We start from the raw sequence: 24,644 nt of genomic DNA on the forward strand, positions 1-24,644 counted from the left end.
ATTTGTCCTGAGTACGCTGATGCCTCATATGTTGGGGTAAACCCCTGTTTGGGCACATGTCTGGGCTCGGAAGGGAGGGAGCACCATTAGACTTTTTGAATGCAAAATTGGCTGGAATCAATAGTGGCGCCATGTCACGTTTGGAGACCCCCTGATGTGAATAAATAGTGGAAACCTCTCAATTCTAGCTCCAACCCTAACTCCAACACACCCCTAACCCTAATCCCAACCCTAACCCTTATCCCAACCCTAACTCTAATCCTAATCCCTAACCCTAATCCTAATTCCAACCCTAACACTAATTCCAACCCTAACCCTAATTCTAGCCCTAACCATAATGGAAAAATGAAAATAAATATATTTTCTTTATTTAATATTTCCCTAACTAAGGGGGTTATAAAGGAGGGGAGTTAATTACTATTTTATTATTTTGATCACTGTGATAGGATTTATCACAGTGATCAAAATGTACGTTGAATGAATGAATGGAATCTGCCGGCCGGCAGATTAGGTGGGCGCACTGCTCATGCACCCGCCATTTTCCTCCCGGTCATCGTTATACGGTTAATAACGGTGATTGCAAAAGCTTGGTCAGTAAAAACCGACCCGAATCATGTTCTCTGGGGTCTCGGCTACCCCCGGCAGCTGAGACCCCAGAGAAAATCTGACTCTGGGGGGCGCTATACACTTTTTCCACAGCACCGTTAATTAACGGTGCTGTGGTTTAAGTACCCTTAACTACCAACATTAAAGGTGTATTGGCAGAAGTTAAGGGGTTAAAGGGCTGTACTACCCCAGGCAGGGGGGTGGAAAGTACACACTGTGGATTGTAGCATAGTACTCTTACAGACGGGTTTGCAGAGTACACACAGCGGCTTAAAGGACAGTAATCCCATACACGGGGGATGCAGAGAACCCACAGCAGCCTAAAGGACAGTACTCCCACAATTAGGGGGTGCAAAGTGCACAGAGACGAATTTAGTACAGTACTCTCACAGATGAGTTTGCAGAGAAAACACAGTGGCTTTTAGCACAGTACTAGCACAGTACTGCCACATGTATGGGTTGCAGAGTACACACAGTGTTTTTTTTGCAGAGTGCGCAGTCAATATCTGTCCTTCACACAAGCTACATCCTATCCTTATACTAATGAGAGTATATCGGCAGCGGCATTCATGATCCGGCCATATTACAAACCAGGTCATGTGCTGTGCCTACCAAACACCACCATGCCAATACTTGTCATGGCTGTGATGGCTCCTGAGTGCCCACAGTCTAAAAGCTTGTTGATGGGCTGCGCTTCAGCCTTTCAACAAGCTTTATTAGACTGGTGAGCCTGATCAGGAAACCGGACATTCAGTAAGACGTTTGTGTTCGGGGTTCAGCAACAAACACTAGGTGTCCGGTATGGTCCCTGAACTTTCCCTCTCGGGTTCGCTCATCCCTATTCTCGATGTGAATTTACTGTGCTTGGCTGATTAAATTTTGTGGTCCCTTTGAGATATATGCATAAAAATCGGATGGCATATGCAAAGTCTATTGGTGCAGTACGATTTTTTTTCTCTCACACATTCACTCACATTGGCAAGTCTCGTCCGAGATACGAGTGCAACAGCAGTGTGCGCCGATTTTTTTTTTCCTCGGTCTGATTAGAGCAGAAGAAAAACTTGCAGATTAACACTGGTCAATGGTCAGAGTGCAATGTGATGTTTTCTTACATTGCACTTCTCTGTATTTATACGCCAGTGTGAGCGAACCCTTAGTAAGCCAAAACCAGGAGTGGGTGCTAACTACAGAAGTGGTGACTAGAGTTGAGCGAAACGGGTCGAAAAAATTCAAAAGTCGCCGACTTTCGACAAAGTCGGGTTTCAAGAATCGAAACCTGACCTTAGCGTGAGGTCGGCCACGAGGTCGGTGACTTTAACGCCAAAGTCGCGTTTCAAAAGATGCTTTAGCGCCCTTTTTCAGCCAATCAGGAAGATCGGACACTGTGGGCAACGTGATGACATAGGCAGCGGTCACCACCATCTTGGAGAAGGGCATGCAAGTGATTGGCTTGCTTTGTGTGGCGTCACAGGGGGTATGAAAGGGTGGGGACGCCGACCGCCATGTTACTCATGCTGATCTCAGAATAGGGAGAGCTGCTGCAGCTGCTGATTCTGTAGGGAGAGCGTTAGGAAGGCAAAAAGAAAAAAAAACTGCTTCTGCTGCTAGCGCTTTTCACTGTAGTTACTGTGCAGTGAAAGGTGAAGATTTTTGCTTTTGTGCAGCAGCGCTGGTGGTGATTAGCCTGCCTTTGAAGGCTAGCTGCATTGCTGTGTGCACCCTGGTGTTCAAACTACTTTTTTAAAAGCAATCCAAATTGTATTGTTTTGTCCTGGTGAGGTAGTGAGCGTTCATTTTTTCACACACCTTACAGCGGTGTACGCTCCTCGCACAGTACCGTGTAACGGCTGTTATCAAGGCCAAATTGAAGCTATCTACGTGTGAGACTCTGTAAGGAAAAGTCGAGGAGTTTGTCCGTTCTTACAGACCTACACCTTATAGTTTTATCCATTTTTCAAACAGTTTAGTATATTTGCTGTTTGATTACATTCAAAACTAGAGAGAAACAGAGTGTGTCAGTCTGTATACAAAAACACGGAGCTTGACAATTTTACATACACAGAACATCGGTGTACGTGCACGCTCCTCTCTCAGTACCGTGTGACGGCTGTTATCACGGCCAAATTGAAGCTATCTACGTGTGTGACTCTGTAAGGAAAAGCCGAGGAGTTTGTCCGTTCTTACAGACCTACACTCTAGGGAAATTCCAATTCTGCCCAATTCTATATACACCTTGTAGTTTGTCATACACTAGGCAATTTCTGCCGGTCACATTGCGGTGTTACAGACACAGGGCCTGACATAATCCAACTGTGTCCTGAAGTGTAGAGAGATTCCAATTCTCCACAGTCCTCTATCCACCTTTCTTACAACATCCAGAACCTGCCTGTCACATTGCGGTGTAAAATAAACAGGGCCTGACAGAATCCAACTGTGTCCTGAAGTCTACAGAGATTCCAATTCTCCCCACTACTATACACACATTGTACCTTGTTTTACAGTACCATATAGTTGGTGGTTTTTTTGGGTACATTTTCCCCAAAAATGAGGAAGTGTGGTGGAAGAGTCCGTGGAAGTGGGCGGGGGTTGGCAGCTGGTAATGATGGTGTTGGTGTTGGTGGTGGATCTGCTGGTAGTGGAAAAAGCAAAATAGCACCTAATGCAGGAGGTGTTGAGCCTGCGTCATCGTCTGGCTCCACAAGGCCTCGAAGGCTCCCTTTTCTGGGAGTAGGTAAACCGCTTTTAAAGCCGGAGCTTCAAGAACAAGTTTTGGCTTACATTGCTGACTCAGCCTCCAGCTCTATCGCCTCCTCTTCTGAAGTTTTAAAACATAAAAGCACTGAGTCATCATTGGAGGCTCATGTTCATGAACCACACCTTTCCTTGTGTCCTTCACCCCAACCAAAATTGAAGGATGCGGCAGATTACTCATGGAGCTGTTTTCACATGCCATGCCTGGGTTATCAAGTCAAATCGTGAATTACCCAGGCAAAGATGAATCTGACATGGAGTGTACTGATGCACAGCCACTGATAGATGATTCTGCTGGTACATTCATTCAGAGCACTACATTGTCCTCGCAGTGTACTGAGCCAGAATCTGACCCAGATGAAACTCAGGTGCCCCTTCCTGCATACTATACCACCATACACGGTGACACAGAGGAAGGTGCACATGACATTGAAGAGGAGGTGATGGATGACCCAGTTGTTGACCCAGATTGGCATCCATTGGGGGTAGAGGGTGCCGCTGCCAATAGCTCAGAAGAGGAGGAGGAGCATCCGCAGCTGGCATCGACATCGCAACAGCTGTTATCTGGCAGGCCCGGAGCAGTCCAAAAATGGGTTACAAAAACCAAAAGAGTTGCAGGACAGCTTGGCCAGACGGTCAAAATAGCACAGCGTGCAAGGCCTCAAAATGTCTTCCATAGTAGGAAGAGTGCAGTGTGGCACTTTTTTGAACAAAATCCTAATGATCAGGCAAAGGTTATCTGTAAGAAGTGCGCAAAGACCTTTAGCCGAGGGAAAAATCTGAGAAATTTGAATACCAGTTGCATGCTAAGACATTTAACCAGCATGCACTTGCAAGCGTGGACAGACTACCAAAACTCACGTACCACATGTGCTACTGCTCCCAAAGAAGGTAGTCAGCAACGCTACATTGTTTCCCCCACTGTAAGTCCACCGGTTAGCACACCACCAGCAGCAAATGTTGAGTTGTCGTCGCAAGGGCAAATCAGTCAGGTAATCACACTGTTATTGCAATGAAAGACTGAATCTAGGCCATCAGAAAGAACACCAACTCCATCACCATCATCAACCCTCTCTCAGTCCGCCATGTCCACCGCTAGTTCCACCATATACAGCTCTCAAGTCCAGCTCACCCTACCAGAGATTATGAGTAGGACAAGAAAGTACTCATCCTCTCATCCGCGTACACTGGGTTTGAATGCCCACATTGCCAAACTAATCTCGTTAGAGATGATGCCCTATCGGTTGGTTGAAAGCGCTGCTTTCCGCAAACTCATGGCCTACACAGTACCACGCTATGACCTACCCAGTCGCCACTTCTTTTCTCGCAAAGCTATCCCAGCCCTCCACCTTCATGTGAAAGACCGCATTGTCCATGCACTCAAGCAGTCAGTGAGTGGAAAGGTGCACCTCACAACTGATGCATGGTCCAGTAGGCATGGCCAGGGCCGTTACGTGTCCATCACTGCGCACTGGGTTAATGTGGTGGATGCAGGGTCCACAGGGGACAGCGGTGGTGGGACAGTGCTGCCTAGCCCACGGTATAGGAAACAGTTGGCTGTAGGCATTCGACCCTCCTCCTCCTCCAGAAGCGAAAGCCCGTCCACAGAGCGCAGTCGCACGAGCACTGCATCCGCAGCTGACAGTGGTGCACACGATGTGTCCCACTATCAATCAGCTAGTGGAAAACGTCAGCAGGCTGTGTTGCAGATGATGTGTTTGGGCGACAGACACACGGCGGAGGTACTGGCCAACTACTTTCAGCAACAAACTGAGTCATGGCTGGGCAGTCTACATCTTGAGGCAGGCAAGGTAGTTAGTGATAACGGCCGGAATTTTGTGGCAGCCTTAGCCCTTTCAAAACTCAGACACATACCTTGCTTGGCTCATACCTTGAACCTGGTGGTGCAGTGCTGCTTCCTCAATAATTATCCGGAGTTAACAGGCCTGCTCCCTAAGGTTCGAAGACTGTGCTCGCACATCCGCCGGTCGCCGGTACACTCCAGTCATATGCAGAAGCTGCAGTGATTGCTCCACCTTCCCAAGCACCGCCTAATTATCGACGTTGCAACAAGGTGGAACTCCACCCTGCACATGGTTGAGCGGCTGTGCGAACAAAGGCAGGCAGTAATGCATTTCTGGGAGGATACACGGGCAGGCAATTTGAGGGCAGACATGGAGTTGACAAGTGTGCAGTGGTCAAAGCTGAAAGACCTCTGTAAAGTCCTTCAATGTTTTGAGGAATGCACACGGCTGGTAAGCGCAGACGACGCCATCATAAGCATGAGCATCCCACTTATGCGTTTGCTCATGCAAACTTTGATGCACATCAAGGAGCAGGCGTCTGCAGCTGTGGATGATGAGGAAGAGGCGGAGGGAAGCCTTGATGACAGTCAGCCATTGTCTGTTCAGGGAACTGTCGTGGACGAGTTGGAGGAAGAAGAGGAGGAGGAGGATGATAATGGCGATGATTATTTAGGGGAGGAGGATGCTTCTCGTGGGCAAGAGAAAATGTTGGCGTGGCAAGGTCTGGTACTGGGTTTGTGCATGACTGGAGGGATGTGGATTTGCCTGAAAGTGCTCCTCCACCCAGCACTCGCAGTGCATCATTGACACTGGGAACATTGGCCCACATGTCAGATTATGCCTTGCAGATCCTAAAAAGGGACCCCCGCATTGCCAAAATGATAAACGATGACGACTACTGGTTGGCCAGCATCCTGGATCCACGCTCTAAAGGCAAATTACAAAACATCATGCCACAGGAGAACCTTGACCTAATATTGGCTAACAAACAAGCAACTCTGGTAAACCGGTTGGTTGAGGCATTCCCAGCACACAGCAGCGGTGATGGTTGTCACGAGCCGTAGGGGCCAGGGGCAACTTGGAAGAGGTGTTGGTGGTGCACACATCAGAAGTGGCGTTGGAGACAGGGGTTTCATGACCATGTTGTGGACTGATTTTTCAAGTCCCGCTCACACAACTGGTAATACTGCATCAATTGAAAGTGACAGGAGACAGCACTTGTCAACTATGGTTACAAACTACTTTTCCTCTCCCATATCGATGTTCTCCCACACAGGTCATTCCCCTTTGACTATTGGGCCGCTAAACTGGACACCTAGCCTGAATTGGCACAATATGCCTTACAGGAGCTCGCTTGCCCAGCTGCAAGTGTGCTATCGGAAAGAGTCTTCAGTGCTGCTGGATCAATCCTGACAGAAAAAAGGACCTGTCTGTCGACCCAAAATGTGGATGATCTAACCTTCATTAAAATGAACCATGCATGGGTTTCCAAGGATTTTGTCACACCTTACCCTGATGACACATAGGTTGACAGAAAAATGGCTTTCTTTGGTCCGCCTCTTCCTGGGACTTGACCAATTTCCCACATCAACATATGCCATTTTGTAAACCTCCCTAACTGGGCTGCCTCCTCCCCCCATGGCCGGGGTCACCACCTAGCGCACGCAACCGTGTGAGTGCCCTTGCCCTGGACAGGTGAGTGGGCCGACTCTTGGGCGCGGGCACTGGCACAGGGTCCCTCATAGTGCAATCAAGTGTCTCTGACGGTGGGGGTGCACACCCGCCGTCAGACACACCGCCGTACTATGAGGGGCCCAGTGCCAGTACCGACGCCCACGAGTGGGCCCCCCTTGCTAGGGCAGGGCCCCAGCATTTGCAATGTTTACCTCTCCCTGCTCCTCCGCTGTGTAGTCTGGGCTGTCAAATCCTTCACTGGGACTGCCACTACAAATTTGGTGAACTGATAGAAGATGATGGTTAAGACGTAGCTATGCCCTGTCCCGCTGGCCGGGATCTAGCTTCAGATGATCAATGGCTTCCATTTCTTATGGACGTCCACTCACAATGAGATGCAGTGGTGGTTTCTCATCAGCTTTCACAGTTTTCCTACCCACAGACGTGTGACATTCCAGCGCACATTTTTAAATGTGCCCTCTCATGCCAATCCAAGTGAATCGCCTACGGCCTGTGGCTTCTGTCTTTTGCAGTCCAAAGTTACGTGACAGAGCATGATAGGCAATGAGCACCATGTTTACATCTCTCTCTGTGATCAAAATTATATGGATATGAGTAATGGCGATGGGATCAACGGTACTGCGATACAGCAACACTTTCTTCACAAAGAAAGGTTTTTGCTGTCTCAACACACTAATTAATTGAGGATCTGGTAAATACTGCCCCCGGAAAGCAAACACTTTGCCTTCATGGACGCTGTTTGGAGGTTCGTGGGAATAACGTCGCCCGATCGCCAGTTGGCATAATTTATTGGTGGGAAGTCCGACGGTATATGATCGTGTTCGATTTCAGAATTTTTTTTTTTGGTTGGTATTTTACATTTTTATTCCAGCCTTTCTTGACTTTATAAGGGAATGACAAGCCTATATCTGTGTCTCCTCCACCTCCTCCTTTTACTCCTCCACCTCTTTTCTAAATGTAGTTGCCCTTTTCCATATGTAATTTTTGTCTTCTGAGCATTTTCTCTGCTTTGGGACACCTTTTAAGGTGTTTTGTAATTGTTTTCTATGTGTTTGTATGTGTTTGTGTTTGCCTGCCATTGTTTTCAATGGGGTTAGACGAACATTCGACGAACTTGCCTCCTGTGTGACGAACCAAAACACTAGCGTGGTGGCTCAACACTACTCCTGATATATAGACGTACATTGCTAATGTTTAAACTATGCTATATATACCTGCTATCTGATGATACTGTACACTTTGTCTACTTTTTATATTCTTGTCTAATCCATACTGAGCCTGTGAGCGTCACTGTGTGACTGATGGAATATATATGGAGATTGACAATTATCCTTTGACTGAATAGAGCTGTACATTTCTGATACAGTGCCATATATCTGATGCTATTTTGTGCAAAATTTTGAAGTTTGGTGGAAGAGGCTGCGGACGTGGGCGTGGGGGGGCCAGCTGGTGATGATGGTGGTGGTGCATCTGCTGGTAGTGGCAAAAGCACAATAGCAGCTAAGGCAGGAGGTGTTGAGCCTGTGTCATGGTCTGGCTCAGGAATGCCTGGAATGATACCTTTTCTGGGAGTAGGTTAACCGCTTTTAAAGGCAGAGCATGAGGAACTGGTTTTGGCTTACATTGCCGAAACAGACTCCATCAAATATGCCCGCCTCTTCGGAAGTTTCAAAAAATGCAAGCACTGAGTGGTCAAGTGCTGGCTCCTGGTCAGGACGAACCCCTTTCCTTGTGTCCTGCACCCCCACCCAAACTGAATGAGGCAGCAGGCCACACTTCACATTAGTCCATGTAGTTCTTTCTATCATACCATGCCTGGGTTATCAAGTCAAATCGTGAATTCCCCAGTCCAAGATGAATCTGACACGGAGTGTGGGTGGCCAGCCAGGGCAGTGGGGTTAATCGGTACCGGGCCGGTGTCTCACAGGGATGTGTCACGGTGGTGGTGACCCGTTCCGTGGCCCTGGGCATCCATGCAAAGGGGTGAATTACGTTTATAGGTGAATGATACGTGACGCCACCTCTGGTTTCTGATTAGATTGACCAGCGCTGCAGTGTTGCTTCTCTGGGACAGATGTTGTGGTGCAGCTAAGATGTAGAAGACCTTCACAGATAGGGCCGTAGTCGCAGGGCAGATGAAAGAGTAGGGAGATGGTGTGCAGTGCAGGATGTAGCTGAGCCATGCGCAAGGTGCAGGAGAAAGATGACAGACACAGTCGTGCAGTTCCTTTACCTGTACTTGGCAGGTGCAGTCCAGGACCCAGAGTACAGATGGAGAAGGAGTTGGTCAGCCTGGAAGCCAATTTGGATTTCTCTCTCTGCAGATAGGTAGTGTGGCCTCCATTCTAGCGCTTATCTGAGGTACTCGCAGTGCTGAGTTCAATGAAGTTCCCACTGTTGACTCTTTTGGAACTTTCTCGTATGGCTGGCAGCCGTAGCCTTTTCCTTCTGGCTCACACACATTGATGCAGGGGCCTCCGAGCCTCAGTTGTGTACAGAGCGTTTACAGCTGCTACTTCCTCAGGATTCTGCTGCAGGAACGTCAGTGTCCCTACAAACTCGGAGACCGGAATCCGGACCATGCGCTCCAGCTAGGAGTGAGCCTTAACTCTGCTCATCCTCCAGCTCCCCTTCTCACATCCACACACTTCCCCTTCCCTGCACAGAATGGCCTAACTTACCTCCTCCCGACCACAGAGAGCAGCTCCTCAGCAGTCATGTTCAGAGGTTTCCCTGCTGGCGTGGAGTGGGAAATGTGTGGTGTGTTGGTTTAACTGCTAGAGAGATCCTTCGTTGCTCCCAAGCATGACATCACACTCCCTAGGAGGAAAGTAATGCCACTGTGGTGACCGTACTCCTGGGGAGGGACGCCACAAGTGCACTGATGCCCAGCCACTGCTAGATGATTCTGCTGGTACATTGACCCAGACCACTACATTCCCCTCACACTGTACACAGCCAGAATCTGACCCAGAGGAAACTCAGGTTCCCCTTCCCGCATACTATACCACCTTACACGGTGACAAAGAGGAAGGTGCAGATGAAAGTGCAGGTTCCCTGAGCTGGTGGGGGGGCATACTCATGGGCAATGGCCCTGGCACAGGGCCCCTCATAGTACGCAAAAGTGTCTCTGCCGGTGGGTGCCACACCCACCCACCTTCAGACACACCGCCACACACCGCCGTACTATTAGAGGGGCCCTGTGCCACTGCTGTCGCCAACGAGTGAGCCCCCCTGCTTGCTCAGGATGACAGTACTTGCAAAGTTGAAATACTTACCTCTCCCTGCTCCACCGCCATGACGTCTTCCTCGTTTCCTGACAGTGATAGTGATAGTCTGATCAGAGAGCGCAATGACATCACGTCTGTACGCCCTCTGCCTAAACAGCCAAGTGCAGTGAGATGGACGATGGGGACGACGAGGAGTCCAGACTAGTGCAGGGATTCCATAGCGAGGAGACTTATTTAATTGTTTTCAATGTTGGGCAGCAATTTTTGGGGAGCACTATACTCTGGAGAATGATATATGGGACCCACCATACACTGGAACATTCCAAAGGTGGACATCAGACACTGGAGCAGCATTTACAGGGCACATTATACACTAGAGCATTAGAAATGGGGCCCATTATGTATTCAGCATTATTTGGGCCCATAAAACAGTAGAGCTTCATCCATGGGGACCAGCATATACTGTAGCATTATGTGGAGCTCACCATACACGGTTTCAAACATTATATGGGACCAATGATTCTGTATGGAGAAATATATGGGCCTCATTACTCTGTATAGCGCACTATGCGGAGTCCATAATACTGTATGGAGTAATATACTGTCCGTTTTTGGAGGTATTAAAAATGGATATCAGTCATGAGATGTAAAAAGTGAAGTATTTTTCATTGTACTATGCCGCTATTTCTCTGCATTATCGGAGCATCATGAGTTGTGGTATGTGTTAAAGGGGCGCTCTTTGGCCCAGGGCACATGAAAACCTGGAGCCAGCCCTACCCCCCACAAATTTAGCCAAATAACCCCCATTTTTCAGTGCGTAACTAGTATTATGAAGTAAATTAAGGTTGAAAAGCTTCAGTAATCAGAATTGATGTTTTTGGCATTCAAAAGGGCACTGTAGGTGTGTTTCCTGTCCTCCTCTCACTGCCGACTTTGCTTCCCCATTGACTTGCATTGGGTTTCATGTTTCAGTCGTTCTTCGACTTTTCACGATAATCGGCCGATTTCGTTCCACCCGACTTTTGCGAAAGTCGGGTTTCATGAAACCCGACTCGACCAGAAAAAAGGCAAAGTCGCTCATCTCTAGTGGTGACGTGTTTTTATTATACTTTTCCTCTGATTGTTCCACTTTTGATTTTGGCTTAGAAATACTAATGTGAAATACTGACCAAATTCTCAACTTGTGAACGTGGCCTTAGGGTCTGTGAAAATCATGGACAGCACACTGATGACATCAGTGTACAATTCATGTGCAGTATGTTTAACATTGCAAAAGTAGAAGAAGCCTTGTAATGTATTAATTTATCCATGTGTGAAAGACACTCATGAAACACTGACCAAATACTGATGACACTCGAATCCAAAACACTGATGCACGTACCATTTTTTGTGCATGTGAAAACACATATGTCTGAGTGAGGCCTTAAGGAAACATTTACGCCGCTCACCTTTTTGAGTCAGTGGATGTTGTTGATTAGCCATGAATTTTAACTTTTGGAATTATACAAGGAATCATAGACCTCAAAAGAAAGAAATGCCTCTTCAGGGTCTGGGGTATCAATCACCGGGAGCCATAGGAGAGGGAGGACAGGGAGCTTGCATCGCATCCAAATGGAAAACCACCCTGGGCTGAGTTCATTAATCCACAGGTGGGTGCACGAATTCGCTGGTGAGCACAGCAGATATCCAAAAAGAGAAGAAAGTTCATTCGGCACACCAGCATAAATAAAAAACTTTATTAGGCTTCTATGCCATATTTAAAATGCAGAAAACCACCTGATGCGTTTCTGGTGCACAAAGGCAGTCATAGGTAAGTAAAAACAAGGTGCATAGAAAAATATATACAGGTTACAAACCAATCACAAAGCTTGCAATTAATTACAAAGAGTGGCAACACATGAAAGGAAGAGTGAGCGATTCCTTGCAACGATACAGATCACTCCAGGATTGAAGTTCCCAAGAAAAAAAAAAAAAATTAAATAAATAAATCATACAGTCAGACATATAATAAGTCGATATTAGACAGATCATACTTGAATTTTATACAACTGTAGAATTTAATTATACATAGAAAAAAATTTTTTTCTGCAATAATATAAATGGATATATCTAAAACTAATTAGGTTACTCCAAAATGATCTCCTGTGGAAAATGGCTTTTCAGCACAGAAATAAATGGTTCCATGCGAAGGGTGTGAATGACTACCTACGAACAATATATAGAATTAGTCAGAATCAGAAGGAATTTTTTACACATCAAAAATAATTTATAAATAAGCAGGAATAAATTGTTCCATGCAAGAAGTGTGAATGAGTGCCTACAAACAATATATGGAATAAGTGACAATCAGATGGAGCTTTTTGCACATAAAATGGCTTTTCAGCGCAGAAATAAATGTTTCCATATGAAGAGTGTGAATGAGTGCCTGCCAACAATATATAGAATTATTCACAATCAAAAGGAATTTTTGGCACATGAAAAAAAAAACAAAAAACACCTTATAAATAAGCAGGAATAAATGGTTCTATGCAAGAGGTGTGAATGAGTGCCTACAAACAATATATACAATTAGTGACAATCAGATGAAGTTTTTATCACATAAAATGTAAGTTATAGACACATAGCAATCAATGGTGGAACTTTTGATGGAATTCATGTCGTTGGAAATTAAGCAGCATATGAAAAAACAATGAATAATTCCCTTCAAAATCAATAAGTGAATATAATAAATACATAATCCCTGGTAATAATATAGAAATAACCAATAAAGATAATATAAATATAACCATAATTAAATACTATAAAAAACATTCCGAATGATAACCATATAAAGACATCATTCTGTGCGGCGGTACTCAAAAAAAAAAAAAAGTACATGAAAATCATATTAAAGTTATTACTACTAAAGAATGCTTGATAAAAATATGAATGACATTAGGAAGTATAAGATAAATCCTATGATTTCCTACTATAACAAACTAAATACACAAAGCTTAATGAGGATCACTATAAACTTATTTTTGTTAGAAAGAACTAATAGGTACATGAGTTTCATTAATAAATATAGAACAAATCGTTCCTAAAATTCATACCGTTTGGAGATTTAGGCCGGGATCACACTGGCGATTTAAACGGCCGAGTTTCGCATGGTAATACACGGCGCTGCCGCCGGGACTCAGGAGCGGGGCGTGCAGCTCCATATATTGCTATGCGGCCGCATGCCCCGCTCCTGACTCGCCGTGTATTACCATGCGAAACTCGGCCGTTTAAATCGCCAGTGTGACTCCGGCCTCAGGCCAGGATCACACACAGCGAGATACGGCTGAGTCTCGCAGGTTAAAACCAAGCTCTGGCGCCGGCACTCCGGAGCGGAGCGTGCAGCCGCACAGTAATACATGGAGCTGCACGCCCCGCTCCGGAGTGCCGGCGCCAGAGCTTGGTTTTAACCTGCGAGACTCGGCCGTATCTCGCTGTAGTGTGACTCCGGCCTTAGTGTCTAGTTTTAATATCCAAAAGGCTTTGCGTATATTTAATAGCTTGTTTCTGTCACCACCTCGTGCAGGAGTTTTAACCTTTTCTAGACCATTGAAGGCAAATGAATCCATGTTGCTATGATGAGCATGAACAAAGTGTTTTACCGCTCCTGAATAGGAAGCGTTTTTTTGTTCTATATTTCTGATATGTTCAGCTATTTTTTTTTTTATTTTGCGTATAGTACAGCCAAATATACATTCGCCGGTGCGTTGCTGTCTCCACTCCCTCTCGCTACCACTTCCCCAGCGGCCTGGTGATCGTTACTTGGCATGTACTGGGAGCCGCATGTCTCCAACTTGGTTCATACTATATGAAATCACGTTATAATGATTGCTGTCTGGGTGTTACAATCAGGATTGGTATTTTAATATCTTTGAGGGAATCTTGATATATAATATTAACTCTAGTGGGGTCTTGTTACCGCTTATATACAATAACATTAGATATAATTTTTGTACTATTTAGACAGCACGCCTGCGTCCCGTTTGTCTTTTTATTCGCACATAGCACTTTGGTTTGTACTACCTTACACTTGCTGCTATATTTGTAACTAATTCAATAAAAAAATTGTTGTATTTGAGCATTTTGGTTTTGATGATCGTTTTTTCTTCCTTGTGGTTGTGGTTTTCATGTTATGTTGCGATCAGTCCATATATATGTCCACCACTTGGGGTACCAATACATGATTCTATAACTTTGATATGTCACTTTCTATATGAATAATGATACCCTTTTGTCTGCTGAAATTGTTTCTAATTCTATCTATTGTTCGTAGGTACTCATTCACACCCTTCGCATGGAACTATTTATTTCTGTGCTGAAAAGCCATTTTTCACACGAGATCATTTTGGAGTAACCTAATTAGTTTTAGATATATCCATTTATATTATTGCAGAAAAATTTTTTTTTTTCCTTTGTATAATTAAATTCTCCAGTTGTATAAAATTCAAGTATGATCTGTCTAATATCGACTAATTATATGTTTGACTGTATGATTTATTTATTTAAATTTTTTTTTTTCTTTTCTTGGGAACTTCAATCCTGGAGTAATCTGTATCGCTCACTCTTCCTTTCATGTGTTGCCACTCTTTGTAATTAATTGCAAGCTTTGTGATTGGTTTATAACCTGTATATATTTTTCTATGCACCTTGTTTTTACTTACCTATGACTATGGCCGGGATCACACACAGCGAGATACGGCCGAGTCTCGCAGGTTAAAACCAAGCTCTGGCACCGGCACTCCGGAGCGGAGCGTGCAGCTGCACAGTAATACATGGAGCTGCACGCTCCGCTCCGAAGTGCCAGTGCCAGAGCTTGGTTTTAACCTGCGAGACTCGGCCGTATCTCGCTGTAGTGTGACTCCGGCCTAAGGGTTCCTTTGTGCACCAGAAACGCGTCAGGTGGTTTTCTGCAATTTAAATATGGCATAATAGCCTAATAAAGTTTTTTCATTTACGCTAATGTGCCAAACGAACTTTCTTCTCTTTTTGGGCACCGGGAGCCATACTTTATAGGTAACATTTCTGGAAGTTGTTATTCAGAATGGAACAACTTTTGGAGTACACGCCCCAATACTCTTATTACCTTTTTCCGCTTATCACTCACCTGTACACTTGTTGAGTTTTTTTACTTCGGAAGGACAGAATTTGGTTAGATTTTCTCTCTGATAGCCTTTTTTACATTCACAGTAATAACCACCTTGGATGTTTCTACATTCAGCGTAAGCATCACAACGGTGTGTGCCCTCTCTGCACTCATTTACATCTGCAAAACAGGGAAAATTTGTGAGAAAAATTTTGCCTTTGGTTAATAATTTTTCTAGGATCTTAGAAGGGTTAAACGTTTAGCAGCTATTTTTCTTTTATTTTTTTCAGCAAAATTTACGCATGTTACAAACCTACTCAGTTTTGATGTGACTTGGAGGGGTCCATATTTAAAAAAAAAAAAAAAATCCCCAAAAAGTTAAACTATTTTGAAAACTGCACCCTCAAAGTATTCAAAATTCAAGAAGTTTGTTAACTCTTAGGTGCCTCACTGGAAATAATGCAGTAAGAAATGAAAAAGTACATTCTTTCAATTAAAATTAGCGCTTAGCCCCAATTTATTCACTTTCACAGGGAGTAATGACACAAAAATACTACAAAAAAAATTGTTACACAATTGCTACTGAACGCGGCAATACTCCATATGTCCAGAATCTACTGTTTGGGTACTCAGCAGGGCTCAGAAAAGGAGTAGCACTTCCAGACATTTGGAGCACAAATTTCACTGGAATACATTGTTCCATTTGCTGAACCCCAGGGATGCCGAAACAGCAGAAACCAAAATCTCCCACAAATGACATAATTTTGGAAACAGCACATGCTTATTGCAGCAGAACTGAAAGTGCTTCTGTTGGGTGTATACACTCATGGGGTATATGTGAGACAGTTGCCACAGTCTGAAGATGTGCCCTGGAATATTACAGTACTTAATTTTTTGCATCCCGCTGTATAGAAAAGAGCTCACGCATTACTTACCTATACAGTTTCCATCATTATTATCTTTCTTATACCCTGGTACACAGGGAAATGATTCGTCATAGGGCTGGCCATCTGGGCAGATATGGTTATTACAGTTGATTGTATCTGAAGGTTAATAAAAGAGGTCCGTTAAATTTTTATGGAAAATAACTGCATTTTAACACTTCACGGCTTTAGGAAAGAGAATCTAACAGGAGTTTTATATTCCCCAAATTGTGGACAACCTGAATAAGTCGCTGGGCGTGTCATGGCAGCAGTGTATGTTTTAGGCCGGAGTCACACTACCCTGCAATATGGCCAAATGCTATGCGAGTAAACATCACATAGCACTCGGGTCAGTGTTAATCAATGGGGCAATCCAGATCAGCGTATTTTTTCTCGGGCATATTCGGCGTGTGAGGAAAATCGCAGCAGGCTGTGATTCTACATGTATATCATCTGAGACTCGCCAAAGCAAGTCTATGGATGTGTAGGGGAGAGGGCCCCGGAGAAAGGGCCCGCTGTGTGTCTGGGTCGGAACTAGGGGGCTGTCACCAGGGTTCCCAGGGGGTACGTTCCAGGGGGGAATGATTGCAGGCCAGGACCGACAGTCGAACAGGAAACGTGGAGGTGGGTCAAAGAAAGTGGGTGGGGAAGCTATAAATCGGACGGTGGAGACCAGCAGGACTTACTCGGCGGGAAGAGAGATGAGAGACAGGAGGGAGGAGTCTAAGTGGCGTCCAGGAGCATGAGTGAGTCAGCACTTTCGACACAGGAGAGACGGGGGCTCACCTGACCAGGGAAGTGGATGGAGCCGAGCAGCACGAGGAGGATATCCAGAGAGACCCGCGGCCTGTACAGCGAGACCTGTGGCCTGTACAGCTAGACATGCAGCCGCCACTGCCCTGCCCCATACCATGGCTGCGGCCTGTACAGCGAGACCCGCGGCTGCCACTGCCCCTCTCCATACCGCAGCTGCGGCCTGTACAGCAAGACCCGTGGCCGCCACTGCCCCGCTCCATACAGCGACTGCAGAGGAAATACAGCGTATGCATAATTTCAGAAGGAGCTCAAGTAGGTCCCCACACCATACATGAATAATAAAGAAAACTTGGCACTCAACTTCTAGAATATTTTTTTGGATTTTTTAATGCAGCCAGAAAATAACTGAGCTGAGCTGACCAACAGTCGATTCTGGGTCGCTGATGTCTGCATGGCACCCCCACCCACCCAGGTACTATTTGATTCAGGCTCCATGCCCAGCGGCTAGTGCTTGACCAGGCACATTTAAAGTGACTATGGTGTCACTTCTATTATCGCACTGAATGCGATTAACTACTATACTGCAGTCTGTTACTGATGAAGGCCAGTGAGGCTGAAATGTCTATTATTTTCTGGCTGCATTAAAAAATCCAAAAAAATATTCTAGAAGTTGAGTGCCAAGTTTTCTTTATTATCCATACAGCGACTGCGGCCTGTACAGCGAAACACACGGGCGGCAATGCCCCTCTCCATACCGCGGATGCGGCCTGTACAGCCTCTGGGGCGCCCGGCCAGGGCTATCCGGGTACTCGGCACCGGGCCCGTTGATCTCAATGGGAGTTGTCGCGGAAGCTGTGACCCGGGTCCATGGCCCTGGTGCTCCATAGCAAAAGGGGGTGAAAGAACAATGAAATAGAATTGATGAATAGTTGATGACGCCACCTGTGGTGTTCGGCAAGTGAGATGTTGAGCCGACGCTGCGTGCAGATCCTCTGGGGCTGCTGGTGTGTTGCAGCCAAGATGGTGAAGCTCCCCACAGGTGAAGCTGTAGCCCCAGGGCAGTGTAGATGTAGGGGTAGAGGAGAGTCACAAGCGGTGTAGAAACTGGTACCCTGATGTAGCGGTGCTGGGTGTGTTGGCACAAGAATCAATGGAGGACACCAGGCTTGTAGTTCCAAAGCTTTACTCACAGTCTGTAGCACACACACAGGTGCCCGCCTCTATACCGAGTCCTCCGGGTCAGGGACTCAATCAACCTCCAGGCCAGATGGAATGCTCCGTTCCAACACTCTGTCAACATGTGCCTTGCTGAACGTCTCCTCTTATAGCACCTTTAAGTGTGAAGTACTCCTAGTACTGAGTTACACTGGAGTGCCTCCTGACAGATGTTCCCAAGAACTCTACTTGTACGGCAGACAGCTGTAGCCTGCTTCGGGGACTCCTTACTCCTGAGTCCCGGCTCACTATCAATGCTGCTGTTGTGCCCCCAAGTCTTAGTTGGGAGTAGTGCATTTACAGCCCACTACTCCACCGGTGTCTGCTGTAGGACCATTAGTATCCATACAACCTCAGGGACCGGGCCCCGGCCTTGCGCTTAGAACTTCTAGGCAGGGTTCTTCCTCTAACCCACGTCCTCTGTTCCAGTTTTCTCCTACGTTCCGTACTAGTCTTTCCTTCTTGTGGGAGATCAGGTTTCAGTTCAATGTCTTTCTCTTTCTTTCCTTTCCCGTGCCAGCAGACCCAGGTCACTGAGATCTGCTGCAGCACCTCCTTCCTCCATCCCTCTCTCAGGGATCTCCTTCCTTCACTCCTCTCTGAGTGACTCTCCGACTGACTGACCCAAATCTTTAGCCTTCCCGCTCTTTTATGTACTCTAAACTCCACCCGTCTCCCAGCACGTTTCGTGTTCCAAGCAGGGAGCCACCAAAGGTGCTCTGCTACACTCCAAGCAGGGAGCCGCAATGTGGCTTTGCTGAACTACCGTGTTGTGTGGGATGCGAGTGTTGGAGTGTGGTAAGGAGCCTCCAACTCACCTGGATGGTGGGGTACCACACCTCAGGAGGAGGTGCAGTACCTCTGTGGCAACTGAACCCTCAGGGGCGCCACACCTCTGCCTCGCCTCCCGATGAGGCAACTCCGGCGGTGGGGGACCAGCCCGGGGCCTGTATCACCCACCCAACACCTGGGCGTAGGAATACCTAAAGCCTTCGGCAACTCTTCTTCGGCTGGACACGTCGGCTGAGGCGCCAACCAGACATCTCCCGGACTACAACTCTGCAGGATGTGAGAGATTGATAAGTGACACTCCATTTGTTCATATTTAGTTCAAGGACCTGTAGCCGGCCATTCCGTGGCCATATAGTCACCACTTCTCACCATACCGTTTAGTATTGTATCACTGTGTATTTGTGTCTAGCGTCCCTGAGTGGAAAATCATTGCTAGCTTTCCTCTTTATCCATATACAGTATATAAAAGTTAAGTTTAACCCTTGCTCTGTCTCCGTTTCGTCACTGCATCCTGCGTACCTGCGAGTACCACAGGTACAAGAAAAAACTTGGACAACAAACGGACATGATGCTATTTCGAATATCTGGCATGCTTGATCATACACACTTGGCAAACTGAAGGCAAGTTTACACTGTAACCTATCAATAAAGACGCAAATAAAGTGATCATACTTAGAATTATTTATTGTGTAATTTTGCAGTGTCTGATGTCACAAGACGGCGCAGCTGCCGGGATCAATACCGCCATGAGCGCATGCAGCGGGCCAGGAGTGGTGTAGCAGCCAGTAAAAAGCGGAAGTATATATATTATCACCGCTTGAATTTCCTAGCTCCCATTTTGGATCTCTGTTTGTAAGTGTGTAAGGGTCGGCCAGGACCGTAGTCGTGGCCGAGGACCTCGGGGCAACGGAGTCCTGGCCTCCCCTCACATAGACATGACAGTTTTCTGTTAGCATACCTGTAGGTTTCTCCAGCTCCCCCTCAGGGCTTTCTGTTATGCGCTGCACATTCTCTTCAGATGATGAGGAACAAACAGAGTCACAGTCCTGTTCAATACTTGAACAATCAACTTTACTGTTTCCTTTACACAGCACATACATATTCACTCCAGAATCAGCATCAGGGTTGGCAAGAGACATTTTCCCTCTCTCCCACTAAGCTCGCTTCCAGGACGGACCGTGCTCTCCGGTCTTTCAGCATCAACTCTGCTCAGTCTTACTCCAGTAGGGGACCATCTTAACCGGTTAGCCTCGGTCTCAAGAACACTCACAGATGAAATAAGCCGCCACATTCTGAGTAACCTGCCCATACTGCTTAGTCTTCTTCTGGCAACTGCAGACACACTAATACTGCACTGCCAGCACCTCTCCTGGTGTTACTCCCCAATGAGAGACTGGCCCGAATTCTCTATGACTGGGCTCTTGACTTTAATATTATGGAGCCATCAGCCCTGTCAGGGGCCTCCCGCCCAATGGATTCAAATTCCAGATGCTCCCTGGCTTAACAGCTGTTAGCCCCTCCTACTTTAACTATTTACAAGTTGAGCATCTCTAACCCCATCAAGTGGGCAAACTAGGGTACTACACTTTCCCTATCTATATAGCATTGTCCAAAGTTAAATTCTTGTAACAGATACACTACCGTTCAAAAGTTTGGGGTCACCCAGACAATTTTGTGTTTTACATGAAAACTCATTTGTTTACTAACCAAATGCGTTGCCAAATGAAGTGAAAATCTAGTTCAGACATTGACAAGGTTCGAAAAAAAGATTTTAATTTGAAATAATAATTTTCTCCTTCAAACTTTGCTTTCGTCAAAGAATGCTCCCTTTCCATTAATTACAGCATTGCAGACCTTTGGCATTCTAGCAGTTAATTTGCTGAGGTAATCTGGAGAAATGTCACCCCATGCTTCCAGAAGCCCCTCCCACAAGTTGGTTTGGCTTGATGGGCACTTTTTGCATACCATACGGACAAGCTGCTCCCACAACAGCTCAATGGGGTTGAGATCTGGTGACTGCGCTGGCCAATCCATTACAGATAGAATACCAGCTGCCTGCTTCTTCCCTAAATAGTTCTTGCATAATTTGGAGGTGTGCTTTGCCCATATTTATCTTTTCCTTTTATTAGCCAGTCTCAGATATGGCTTTTTCTTTGCCACTCTGCCCTGAAGGCCAGCATTCCGGAGTCGCCTCTTCACTGTTGACATTGACACTGGTGTTTTGAGTGTACTATTTAATGACGCTGCCAGTTGAGGACCTGTGAGGCGTTGATTTCTCAAACTACAGATTCCAATGTACTTGTCTTGTTGCTCAGTTGTGCAGCGGGGCCTCCCACTTCTTTTTCTACTCCAGTTGGTTAGAGCCTGTTTGTGCTCTCTTATGAAGTGAGTAGTACACACCGTTGTAGGAAATCTTCAGTTTCTTGGCAATTTCCCACATGGAATAGCCTTCATTTCTAAGAACAAGAATAGACTGTCGAGTTTCACATGAGAGTTCTTTTTTTGTGGCCATTTTGTGACGTTAATGGAACCAACAAATGTAATGCTCCAGATTCTCGACAGTTAAACGCCTCCCGTTGCCCGATAAATTTTCTGGCGATGGCACCTCCTGTAGGGGTTTCATCAGTCAGTGCTCTATTCAGCTGGAGTTACTGGCTGCGTGATTCCCTACAGAACGGGCCAAGGTGGGGTTTATTGTTTCACTTCTGTCGGGCAAGGCGTTGGAGTGGGCTACGCCATTATGGGAGCGTCGTGACCCAGAGGTTTGGACTGCTGCTCACTTTCTAACATCTATTAAGCAGGTCTTCCTCGGTCCACGGGTCACGCACGACACCTCTCTTCAGCTTCTTGCTTTGACTCAGGGTTCCCTCTCGGTTAGTCAGTATGCCGTCCGTTTTCGGACACTGGCTTCCGAGTTGGAGTGGTCCGATAAAGTCCTCATCCCTGTGTTTTGGAGAGGTTTGGTGGAGCATGTTAAAGATGCTCTCTCTACCAGAGAGGTTCCTGCAAGTTTGGAGGAGCTGATTGCCATTTCCACCCGAATTGACCTCCGTTTTTCGGAGCGCAGTATGGAGCGTGCTCAATCCAAACGGAAGGTTACCTCGGCTCCCAATATTTTTGAGCCTCTGGAACTACCCGAGCCAGAGGTTCCACACCCAGAGCCCATGGAGGTGTCTCGCGCCATTCTCCTGGCGCATCCGGCACAAGACTCTAGTTGCGGTTATACTTGTCAACACGCTGTGTCTCTGAACAACAGTGCCCCACAACCGCCAAATTCTGTGCCGCCGGGCAAGACCTTTGTTCCTCCCCACCTTCGGCCGAAGGTGCTCGCGTGGGCACATGCGTCCAGGAGGGGTGGTCACTGTGGCTATATGCAGACCACAAAACTCCTGGCAGGGTCTTACTGGTGGCCGCACAGGGCTTGTGCTTGGAATAGCCTCTCTAAGCGAAGGGTGGAGATGCCTGCCGACACACGGTGGCGTTCCACTTTAACTTCTGCTCCCATTGTCTCCCACGGGTCCCTTCTCAGACCTGGCGATCTTGTCGCCCCTGACGCCTTCCACTTGTCTCGGCTCTCGCTGTCACCTACCGGGACATCAGACTCGCCTTCGGACGAGTCTGAGGCCTATTTCTCTGATGGGCACAAGTTGGTGGATCAGAAGGCTCAGGGAGGAGGGGGCCCTAGGAGAGGGGGTAATGTTAGGAGTCGGATTTCTGCATTTACTTCACAGGGATCCAGACCCTCACATTCTGAAGTCTCCTGCTCTTTATCTACTGCAGAGGAGATTGCAGAGGAGATTGCCTTGCAGCAAATCTCTCCTGAGGCTAAGTCCTTCTGTCTTCCTACTGAGCATGCTCATGGGACGATCTCCCATTGGAGATCGAGAGTCATGTGCTCAGGTCTCACTCCTGATCTCATTGGTCCATTTTAGAGATCTGGAGGCTTGCGGAAGGTCCCGGCTGCTTTAAAAGGCGTGCATGGCTGTTCCGCCATGCGCTAGTATAGACTTACTTGCTGCTGTGTGTATGAGGACGGATGCATGATTCTGGTGAATGACTCATTATGAAATCCCTTCATCATTACATATGTGGTCAGGGACTGAGTTAGAATCAGCGCCAGCGCTCCTCTGCTGCAACATCCACAGCTGCTAGCGTCCGACATTGTGCTTGCGTCATAGCATTGTTGTTTAGCGGCAGTGTCCACGCTGCGCTGCAGTAGCAGGTCTCTTTAGCGTCCGCAGCTGCGACGCCACACACACGGTAGGTCTAGATGGATGTAGTGCCGCCGTCTTGGGCTACTCCTGTGAATGGATACCGTGTGTGTATTTATACTGAGCACTGTGACCTCAACAGGCTCAGTCTTTGTATTTGTGTTTGTTTTTGCATCTCTGTGACTTAACTGAGATTGCTCTGCGCACCTGGGTGAAGTTTAACCCCGTGCGCATTACCGCAATATTGCTCCTGCCACCACTTAGCAGCGGTTATATCACCTACTGCATGGTGGACCCCGACCGGCGAACGCACTTCATTATTATTTTTATTTAGTGTGTTCTGCCGTTCCTAACAATTCTAACCATCCATTAGCCTTCTTACACAGTTAGCAAACACAAAGTACCATAAGAACACTGGAGTGATGGTTGTTGGAAATGGGCCTCTATACACCTATGAAGATATTGCATTACAAACCAGACGTTTGCAGCTAGAATAGTCACTTACCACATTAACAATCTATAGAGTGTATTTCTGAACTATTTAATGTTAGCTTCATTGGAAAAAACTGTGCTTTACTTTCAAAATAAGGACATTTCTAAGTGACCCTAAACTTTTGAAAGGTAGTGTATAATAAGACACTTACATGGCATGTACAATAAATACGGATAACGGTAAAGGGAAAGGGTATATAACATCCGACATTAAATATATATATATATATATATATATATATATATATATATACACATATATATCTGTACACTTTTGGACATTCCTTTGTGTTCCTTACATTCTCCCTTCCTTTTAACATGGTTGTCTCCAGCCATTGGAAAATATTAATAAATACAAAAAATATAATATCATTAAACTAAAAAGACAGTATATAAGCAGGTCCATGTTTCTTCCAAAAGAGTCGTCCCGGACAATTTACTCAAAAAATATATAAATTATTATTATTTTTTTATTCATACAATACTCCATGCAGGGAGGCACTTAAAATAGTTCAACTTAGCTCAACATGAGCAATTTCCTATTTAAACTCTTACATTCTTTTTATCAAAGGTGCCTGGCTTACAGTCCTCCAGATCACCTACAGTCCAATACAACTATCAATGGTAAGGAAAGTCTCTTTCCACAACAGCGTACGTTGACTATGGTCCCATCCATCCATGTGACGCAAACATACATGCAATAGTATTCCATGTATATGGTCCACAGTCCTTGGGGTTGGGCTCCCTCTTCCTTTGAGGGTAACACAGCCCTTTATGTCATGTGCGCTGCCTTGTCCGAAAACAGTCTGTTGCTGCTGCCACACGTGATTTAGGATGTAGTCCTAGGGCATGCTTCTGCTTTCCAGGACATGCCCACGAAGGGCAGAGTCACAGTTGTCGTTTTCTTTCCTGTCAGCACTCGCCACCATCTTTTTAACTGCCACCTTAGTCTCTGAGGCGTTTGTAGTTCCATAGAAAGGTTCAGGCACATCCGATAAATCAATCAATCAATCAATCAATCAAATTTATTATCGCCAAGTACATATTAC

The 24,644-nt window shown here is 46.1% G+C and overlaps 1 protein-coding gene across 1 annotated transcript in view; it reads right to left on the reverse strand.

The window, feature by feature from the left end:
- The window catches only part of LOC141100332 (adhesion G protein-coupled receptor E3-like), a 218,277-nt gene that overhangs the window by 122,364 nt on the left and 71,269 nt on the right, over window positions 1-24,644 (reverse strand). Inside the window, exons 5-6 of the mRNA XM_073588730.1 lie at window positions 16,142-16,249; window positions 15,228-15,386 (exon numbers count right to left, since the gene is read on the reverse strand). Coding sequence (XP_073444831.1) covers window positions 15,228-15,386; window positions 16,142-16,249 — 267 coding nt within the window. The remainder of the gene's footprint in view (window positions 1-15,227; window positions 15,387-16,141; window positions 16,250-24,644) is intronic.

The sequence above is a fragment of the Dendrobates tinctorius genome, unplaced genomic scaffold (genome assembly GCF_039654945.1).
Source record: "Dendrobates tinctorius isolate UK_male_01 unplaced genomic scaffold, ASM3965494v1 ptg000104l, whole genome shotgun sequence".
NCBI lineage: Eukaryota > Metazoa > Chordata > Amphibia > Anura > Dendrobatidae > Dendrobates > Dendrobates tinctorius.